Source organism: Rattus norvegicus, chromosome 8 (assembly GCF_021556685.1).
Source record: "Rattus norvegicus strain SHRSP/BbbUtx chromosome 8, alternate assembly SHRSP_T2T, whole genome shotgun sequence".
Taxonomy (NCBI): Eukaryota; Metazoa; Chordata; class Mammalia; order Rodentia; family Muridae; genus Rattus; species Rattus norvegicus.
This window is the reverse complement of record NC_141541.1, coordinates 23,879,865-23,889,947: the sequence shown is the minus strand read 5'-3', so window position 1 is coordinate 23,889,947 and position 10,083 is coordinate 23,879,865. Positions and strand designations below refer to the sequence as shown.

General features: G+C 39.8%; 1 protein-coding gene and 1 pseudogene across 1 annotated transcript; both read left to right on the top strand.

The window, feature by feature from the left end:
• Positions 1–7,376: 7,376 nt before the first annotated feature.
• Or7d12 (olfactory receptor family 7 subfamily D member 12) lies at positions 7,377–8,318 on the top strand. Its single transcript, NM_001000872.1, is given in 1 exon segment — positions 7,377–8,318. A coding segment is annotated over 1 exon segment (942 nt).
• Positions 8,319–9,042: 724 nt separating this feature from the next.
• On the top strand, positions 9,043–9,782 carry Plekhf2-ps1 (pleckstrin homology and FYVE domain containing 2, pseudogene 1; annotated as a pseudogene).
• The last annotated feature ends 301 nt before the right edge of the window (positions 9,783–10,083 follow it).

Sequence of the window (10,083 nt, the reverse complement as noted above, 5' to 3'; positions counted from 1 at the left end):
AACTCCTGCCTCACCCCTCTAACATAGCTCTTCTCTAGACCATCAAGTCTCCACTGAACCAAGTACCTCTCCTCCCACTAATTTCAGATAAGGTAGTCCTCTGCTACATATCTAGCAGGAGCCATGGGCCTGCCCATATCTACTCTTGGGTTAGTGGTTTAGTCTCTGAGAGCTCTGAGGGATCAGATTAGTTAATATTGTTGTTCTTCCTATTGTGTTGCAATCCCCTTCAGCTCCTTCAGCCATTCCGCTAACTCTTCCATTTGGGTCCCCAGGCCCAGTCCAGTGATTGGCTGTAAGTATGTGCATCTGTCTTAGTCTGGTGCTGGTAGCACCTCTCAGTGTAAAGCCATACCAGGCTCTAATCTGCAAATACATCTTTGCATCAGCAATAGTATCAGATTTGGTGTCTGTGGATGGAATGGATCAGACAGTGAAAAGTCCTCTAAATGGCATTTCCTGCTCATTATTGTCCCTGGTCTCTTACCTTTCTATCCATAGTCCTATTATATGGCCCAGCATGCACTGGTGAGTCCAATAATTGTCAGTTAAGAAAAGGAGGAGAAGATGAAGTGTGTGTGTGTGTGTGTGTGTGTGTGTGTGTGTGTGTGTGTGTTTGTGTATAATCTAATATCTAAAGAATTTCTCAGTCAAGAGATTTCTTCTTCATGGAGCATCAGAAGCAAGACCATGAATGTTTCAAAGGAATTTTAAACTAAAGGAAGAAATTCTTATATAATGCAAGGATAAAATTGAAGACAGCACACTGAAACTGAGAAATTCCATCACAATTCAGAAATTAGTATCAAAACAAAAACTAAGGATTTTAAATGCAGTAAATTGAGACAAATGGCCATTCCCTTTATGTTCAAATGACAATCTTAATAATATATGCACCTCTCTTTTTGGCTAAAGAGGTTTTCATGTTGTTGTTTGTTTCTGTGAAGCTAAGGATTGAACTTAAAGCCATACACATTGTGAATACCCAGTAATACTGAGCTACATGTCTAGCCCCCTTAAAGGATCTTGTGAATAATAATGGCCTCAGTGGAAGAAGATGCTCCTAGCCCAGCAGAGATTTGATATGTCAGGGTGAGGGGATCACCAGATGGGCTCCACCCTCTCAGAGTACAAAGAGAGGGATTGTTGGAGAAGGTGACCAAGAGGAGGTAAAGCAAGGACAATGTAAAGCAAATAAATGAAAATAAAATGAAAGTAAAAAGTGTCTCTAGTCCAACTTTGGATGTAGAAAGGAAGTAGCTGAAGTGTAGAACTATCTTTCAGTGAACAGATATTTGTGGAAAAACTACATTTTAATAGCCATTTTTCTGTAGTTGCAGACATGGGATGGCTTTAAATCTGTAGCTTTTCAAGTCCCTTCTATGCAGTGGTACAGTATTTCTGTAAAATTTCATACTCTTTTCTTTATATATTAAATAACTTTTAGGTGACATAGCCTATTAATATAATGTAAACATTATGGTAGTTTTACTGTGATTTTAAGGAAGAAAGAATAAGAAATATACCTATTATAGAAGAAATAATATATTGTATATAATATGTAATATATTATATATTGTATATATGTTGCTTGTGTTGTTTGTTTTAATGGAGCTAAAGATTGAACTCAAAGTCATACACATGGTGAGTAACCAATAACACCTTGCTACATCTCTAGTCCTATTGAAGGGTTTGTGAATAAGAAGAGGAGAGGAGAGGAGAGGAGAGGAGAGGAGAGGAGAGAGAGAGAGAGAGAGAGAGAGAGAGAGAGAGAGAGAGAGAGAGAGAGAGAGAGAGAGAGAATGTGTATCATGTAAAATATATTTTATACATATACATTTTCAGGGGTTTTTCATCTTTACTTTTCTTGGTGATATAGCTATGAGAAGCCCATGCTGCCTCAAATTTGAGATTCTTTCTCTTCATTCACTTCAGTACTGCAATTAGAAAAATGTATTATCATGCCTAGTATGTTTTTCTCTTGTTTTAGATTTTTAAAATTTATTTATTTATTTACATTTTATTTCCCTCCAGAGCCACCCCTGGACTGATCCACATCCTTTACCTCCTCCCGGCCAACTGGCCCGTGTCTCCACAAAGTATGTCTCTACTCCAATCACCACGCCAGACCTCTAAACTTCCTGGGACTCCAATCTCTTGAGAGTTAGGTGCATCTTCACTGATTGAACCCAGAACCGGGAGTCCTCTGCTGTACATGTGTTGAAGGCCTCATCTCAGCTGGTATATGCTTCCTGGTTGGTGATCCAGTATCTTAGAGATCTCAGGGGGTCCAGATTAACTGAGACTACTGATTCTCCTACATGGTTTCCCTCCTCAGCTTCCTCCAGTCTTTCTGTAAGTCAACCAGACAGGTCAGCAGTTTCTGTTCATTGGTTTGGTACACATATCTGTATCTGACTCTTTCAGCTGCTTCTTGGGTCTTTTGGAGGGCAGCCATGATAGGTCACTTTTTGTGAGCACCCCACAGCTTCAGTAGTGGTGTCAGGTCTTGGGGCCACACTTTGAGCTAGATTCTACTTTGTGCCTATTGCTGGTCTGTCTTTTCCTTAGGCACTTCTCCATTTCCATCCCTGCAATTCTTTCAGACAGGAAAAATTATAGGTCCAAGCTTTGACTGTGGGATATCAACCCCATCCCTCACTCGATGTCCTGTCTTTCTGCTGGAGATGGGTTCAATATATTCCCTCTCTCCACTGCACAGCATTTCATCTAGCCCTACAAAAGGTGCCCATCATGCGACAGGGGCACATGTTCCACTATGTTCTTCTTGGCCTTATTAGTGGTAGCCAGAAGCTGGAAACAACCCAGATGTCCCATGGCAGAAGAATGGATACAAAATGTGGTTTATTTACACAATGGAACTACTCAACCATTAAGAACTAGGACATCCTGAATTTTACAGGCAAATGGATGGAGGTAGAAAATATCATCCTGATTGAGGTAACCCAGACCCAAAAGGACATGTACAGTATGTTCTCACTAATAATTGGATATTAGGACCTTTGAGTCCTGAGGATCTCTACTTCCCAGGTCTCTGGTACATTGTAGAGAGTCCTCCCAACCTCCTTCCTCCCAAGGTCACCTGTTTCCATTCTTTCTGCTGGCACTCAGGTCTTCAGTCATTTTCCTGTACCTGATATCAGATCATGTTCTCCTCTCCATCTACCATCTCCTTTCCTTCACCTGTCCCTCCCTCTCTCCCCAATTTTAGTTGCTTTGTTCTCCCTCCCAAGTGGGACTGAGGTATCCTTACTTGGGCCCTTCAGCTTCTTGACTTTGAGTTCTGTGGATGCACTGTATCTTGAGTATTCTCTACTTTTTTTTTCTAATATCCAATTATTAGTGAGAACATACTGTACATGTCCTTTTGGGTCTGGGTTACCTCAATCAGGATGATATTTTCTACCTCCATCCATTTGCCTGTAAAATTCAGGATGTCCTAGTTCTTAATGGTTGAGTAGTTCCATTGTGTAAATAAACCACATTTTGTATCCATTCTTCTGCCATGGGACATCTGGGTTGTTTCCAGCTTCTGGCTACCACTAATAAGGCCAAGAAGAACATAGTGGAACATGTGCCCCTGTCGCATGATGGGGCATCTTTTGGGTATATTCCAAAAAGTGGTATTTCTGGATCCTTAGGTAGGACTAGTTCCAATTTTCAGAGGAACCTCCAAATTGAATTCCAGAGTGCTTTTACCAGTTTGCAATCCCACCAGCAATTCAGGAGAGTTCTTCTTTCTCCACATCCTTGCCAACAGGTGTTGTCACCTGAAGTTTTGATCTTAGCTTCTGACTAGTGTAAGGTGGAATCTCAGAGTCATGTTGGTTTGCATTTCTCTGATCACTAAGGACTTTGAACATTTCTTTAGGTGCTTCTGTGCCATTTGAGATTCTTCTGTTGTGAATTCTCGGTTTAGTTATATACCCCACTTTTTTTGAGTTGGTAGTTTGGATTTTTGATGGTTAGCTTCTTGAGTTGTTTATATAGAGTTGGATATTAGCCCTCTACGAGATGTGGGATTATGGAAGATATTTTTCCCAATCTGTAGGATGCTGATTTGTCTTTTCGATTATATCCTTTGCCTTACAGAAGCTTTCCAGTTTCATGAGATCCCATTTATCAATTCTAGATATTAGGCTGAGAGCCATTGGAGTTCTGTTTAAGAAATTTCCCACTGTGCCAATGAGTTCAAGGCTCTTTCCCATTTTCTCTTATATTTGGTTCAGTGTATCTGGTTGTATGTTGAGGTCCTTAATCTACTTGGACTTGAGCTTTGTGCATGGTGACAAATATGGCTCTACTTTCATTTTTCTACATATAGAGACCCAGTTAGACTAGCACCATTTATTGAAGATGCTTTCTTTATTCCACTGTATTTTTGGCTTCTTTGTCAAAGATCAAGTGGGCATAGGTGTGTGCTTTTAATTTCTGGTCTTCTATTCTATTCCATTGATCAACCTATCTGTCTGTGTACCAATATCATATGGTTCTTATCACTATTGCTCTATAGTAGAGCTTGAGGTCAGAGATGGTGATTTCCCCCAGCCCTTCTTATTGTTAAGAATTGTTTTCGGTATTCTGGGATTTTTTTGCCTTTCCAGGTGAATTTGAAAATTACTCTTTACATGTCCTTGAAGAATTGTGTTGGCATTTTGATGGAGATTGCATTGAATCTGTAAATTGCCTTTGGTAAGATGGCCAGTTTTACCATGTTAATTCTGCCAATCCATAAGCATTTGGCTTTGTTTTGAGATGCTTATTATCTGGTCTTTTATTTGATAGAGGTACCTTCCTTAAATTGGAATTTTCTTTCTAGTGTCCTCTATAGGGCTGGATTGGTAGAGAGGTACTGTTTGTATTTGGATTTGTCTTGGAAGATAATGGTTTCTCCATCTATTTTCATTGGGAGTTTTATTGGGTACAGTAGCCTGGGCTAGCATCTGTGTTCTCTTAGAGTCTGCTTGACCTCTGGTCTAGCACTTCTGGGTTTCCCACTCTCTGTTGAGAGGTCTGGGTGTTTTTGATAGGTCAGCTTTGTATATTACTTGGCCTTTTTCCCTTGCAGCTCTTAATAGTCTTTCTTTGTTCTGTGCATTTAGTGTTTGGACTATTATGAGATGAGAGGATTTTCATTTTTGGTCCTATTTGGTATTCTGTAGGCTTCTTGTACCTTTATAGCCATTTCTTTCTTTAGGTTTGGAAAGCTTTCTTCTATAATTTTGTTGAAGACATTTTCAGGTTCTTTGATTTGGGGATCTTCCTTCTCCTCTATTCCAATTATTCTTAGATTTGGTCTTTTCACTGTGTCCTGAATTTCCTGGACGTTTTGGGTTAGTTTTTTCCATTTTGAATTCTGACTTTTGTGTCAATCTCTCCTAAAGTATCCTCTACACCAGAGATTCTCTCTATTATGTCTTGTATTCTATTGGTGATACATCTGTAATTCCTGACCTCTTTCCTAGGTTTTCCATTTCCTGGTTTGCCTCCATTTGTTTTCTTTATTCTTTCTACTTCCACTTTTAGGTCTTAGATCACATTATGTGATTCCTTGGTCTGTTTGATTGTGTTTTCCTGTATTTCTTTCAGTGAGTTGTTTATATCCTCCTTAAAGGATGCTATTATCTTCATGAGATAGGATTTTAGTCCAGCTTCCTGATGTTCAGGTATGTTGGTGTATTTAGGGTTTGCTGTGGTGGGAGAACTGGGTTCTGATGATACCCACATATATTGACTTCTGTTGCTTATTGTCTTGTGCTGGTCTCTTGCCATCTGGATATCCATAGTGTTTGTCTATCTGGGTGACTCTGTCTGGAGTTTGCCTCTTTTGTCCCTGGGTTGCAACAGGTCTTCTGGTAGGCCTGTAGCCCTAACTGTAGCAGAGTTCCTGTGGGGTCTTCCAATGGTAGAGTATTCAGAGGGACAGAGAAGCTTCTGATTTGTTGTCCTGGTTGCAGTAGAATTCCTGGAAGGCTTTCAGACTGTTGGGTATTCAGAGGAGAAGCAGTCACAGTTTTCCTGTGTGCAGAAGAACTTCAGGGAGGTTTTCAGTCTTTTGGATCAGTTGCCCTGTGTGCCACAGAACCCCTAGGACGTCTTCAGATTGTGGTGTCAATTGCCCAGTAGTCCTGTGTGCAGAGGAACTCCTGGGATGTTTTCAAGCTGTGGTGTTCTGGGTACAGTGGATCTCCTGGGATGTCTCTAGTTGTGGTGTCAGATTCCGTGGGTGTAGCAGATCTGGGATGCCAAGGATGTGGTATGAAATGTTTTGAGTGCAGTGGTTTTTCTGGTATGCTTCAAGATATGTTAAATGTTCTGAGTGCAGCAGATTCTCAAATGCTGACTGTTGGGGATCATCCAGTAGCCTCAGGATATAGCCTCTTCCAGGAAGTAGATTAGCTAGCCCTCTATCCCAGCAGAAAGGACCAGGCAGAAGGAGACTGGTATTTAGCGGTTGGAGGTTTTGGGGAGATGGTGGGTCCCTGAGTCCAATGGCCCCTAGTGGCAGCTATGGGACCCTGTGGAGTGATCTTACCAAATACCGAATGCAGTGAATCCTCTGGTATGCCTTACGATATAGCATCTTCTGGGGGAGCAGACTAGCCCTTGTTTTAGATTTTTATTTTTGTTTTATTCTTATTTATTTGAATTGTCCTCAAATTTCTAAAGATCAAAATAAAGCTATGTGCATGAAAAGCAAAGATACTTTTGAGGTGAAGTCCATTGAATCCATGAAATATAGCACTCATTGTTGAATCCAATTGCAGGATAGAAATTCTGACATGAAATGAAGAAGACACAGTTGCTTGAATATAAGAAAAATTGAGAATATAAACATGCAAATGATAAGTTAATATATGATGGATCACTTGAATTAATCTTTTTGGATTGAGCATATTATGATGCAGTTAGAAGGATAAATTAGGACTGACAATTTTAACATAACAATAGTGGAATCTCCTATGAAATATTTTCAAAATATCCTTTTTCAAGTCAAATGAAAGAGGATAGTCTTGCAAAAGCATAAGGTAATATCTTCAAACTCTATAGTCCAATAATTGCTAGTCCAACATTTTCCTGGGAATCTTACAGGCACTTACTACAAAGTAGATGGGAGATGTTCATGAAAATGGGTTTATTCTTAGAAATATTATAGAAGATACCAATTACTACTAGCTAGGAATGTTGCAATAGACAAGGCATTGTGGGTAGCTGTTGTAGAATGAGTAGTCTTGGGCAGTAAAGCAAATAAAAATGGGATAAAATATAATGCTCCACTAATGATTTTGAAATGAATGATGAATTCATTGTAAGTAACTATGCTTGCTTATTTCCAGGTAAAGACTGTAAATTATATGGAGCCAGAAAACATCACAACTACTTCAAAATTCATCCTTCTGGGACTTTCAAAAGAAAATGATATCCAGCCTCTTCTATTTGCACTGTTCCTGTTCATTTACCTGGTCTGCATAGTAGGAAATATGCTGATCATCCTGATCATTAGCTCTGATGCCCACCTCCACACTCCAATGTATTTCTTTCTCTCTAACCTATCTTTTACAGACATTTGCTTCATATCCACCACAGTTCCCAAGATGTTAGTGAACATCCAGGCACAGAATATATCCATAACATACGAAGGCTGCCTCACTCAGATGTATTTTTTCATGTGTTTTTCTGGATTGGATAGTTTGTTACTGACTGTAATGGCCTATGACCGGTTTGTGGCCATATGTCACCCCTTGCACTACATGATTATCATGAGCCCTCACTTTTGTGGTACTCTACTTCTATTGTCTTGGCTATTCTGTCTAGCCTATTCATTGTTGCAAACTTTAATGTTTTTGAGGGTGTCTTTCTGTAAGAAAACAGAAATCCCCCACTACTTCTGTGAACTTGCTCAGATCCTCAAGCTTGCCTGCTCAGACACATATGCCAATGATGTCCTGCTTTACTGTGTAACTGGTTTGCTAGGTATTATTCCTCTGTCTGGGATTCTTTTCTCATATTCTAAAATCATCAACTCTATAGTGGGCATTTCATCTGCTAGGGGGAAATATAAAGCCTTTTCTACTTGTGGTTCTCATCTTTCAGTTGTCTCATTGTTCTATGGCACAGGCCTTGGGGTCTACCTCACTTCTCGAACATCCTATAAATCCAGAGAAGGTTCAATCACCTCAGTGATGTATACTGTGGTTACTCCCATGCTAAATCCTTTTATCTACAGTCTAAGGAACAAAGACTTGAAACAGGCTCTTAGAAGACTTTTTCATACCATAAGAGACAGGTTTCATTAAGATAATAGAATCTAGAGGGCTGATGATTGGAGTATTTTAGCACAAGTGGCATTCTTCTATAGTCTTAAGATACAGAGAAGAAATGTTACTCATGAAGTACAAGAAGAAAATATTTCATGACAATAGGTAAAATTGAAACAAAGTGAATCATGAGTAGTCAGCAACTAGATTCCTTATGTAAATAATTTCAAGAATATATACTTACAAGCATGGCAGGGGCAAAGTAGAAAACACAGCCAGTAAAAGAGAGATATGACATATATTTATGCTCAACTCCTTAAGTCACTGTCTCCACAGTAATGCTTGCAGGCTTTTTTTGTTTGTTTTTGGTCTTTGTCAGCGAAAAATTTATTAAATATATATTTATCAAAGTAACTTTATTTTTCTCTACAAAATATATTTATTGAGCCTTGTTTTCATCATTATTATTAGTCATGATGGTAGTTGGGTTTTGTATACTGTGCAAGAGTCCTTGAACTTGATCTCTAGTACCTCAAAATAAAAACGTGATTGTGATTGTTACTGACCTATGGTGAGGATCCCATTGGAATTTTTCTTTAAGATAAAATTCTGGAACTAGAGGGGTGGTGAAGTCACGTGCCAGCGGTTGTGCCCACCGTGCCCTGCGAGGTTGGGGTGGGGGAGCAGGCCAAGTTCGTGCCCGGAGTTGGCGATGAGGAGAAGTCGCACACTTGGCGCCGTGGCCCATGCTCTGGCGGGTTATTAGCAAAAGATGGTGGATCGACTGGCAAACAGTGAAGCAAATACTAGATGCGTAAGTATTGTGGAGAACTGTTTTGGCAACTGGTCAGCCTTGACCATCCCTGGACCAGTGCTTATTGGAGGAGTATTGACTAAGCTGTGCAGAAATAAGCATAAAGCAAGGCAGTTTTTCTTATTTTAATGATATTCTTGCATACGGTAATATTGTTACCCAGAAGAAAAAATACAACAAACAATATGTTATTCCCTTGGAAAATGTCACCATTGATTCTATCAAAGATGTAGAGGAATTACAGAATGGATGACTTATTAAGACACAGACTAAGTCCTTTGCAGTTTATGCTGCCACTGTCACAGAAAAGTCAGTGGATGAACCACATACATAAGTGTGTCAGTGATTTATTCTACAAAAGTAGAAAGACGCATAGCAATGAACATGCTGCTAAATAGGGTTCCTGACTCTGAGGCCACCGTGTGTATGCACTGTCTGAAAGCAAAATTCACACCTGAATCAGCGGCATCATTGCTGCAAATGTGACTTTGTTGTTTGTGGTCCCTGTTCTGAAAAGAGATTTCTTCTTCCCAGCCTGCCTTCTAAGCCTATGTGGATTTGTGACTTCTGCTATGAGCTGCTTTCCACGGGGGACATGGCTGCATGTCAGCCAACTAGATCAGACTTACAGTCAGTCATTGAAGTCTCCATTAAATGATGACAATGATGACAATGACAGCAGTGACTAAGGACATGCTGTGAAATAATTGTCTGAGAATCAGCTTTGAGGGAAGCATAAAATTCATGGCTCTTTCAGTTTTGCTCTGGTCATGACTGCCTGAGAAGGTCTTATTCTCTGTGCCTCAGTTTCCTGTAGAAAGCAGCCTTGTGCTTTCTCCTCCTCTCTGGCCTCACAGGGACAAACTGTTGAAAATGCATCCGATAAGGTCTTGGCTTTCTACTCTGCTTATTTCTAGATTATTTTCTTGTAAGTTGGACAAGATGTTTATTTAACAGATCTTGCATTACATTTTTCCCAGTGATATGGAA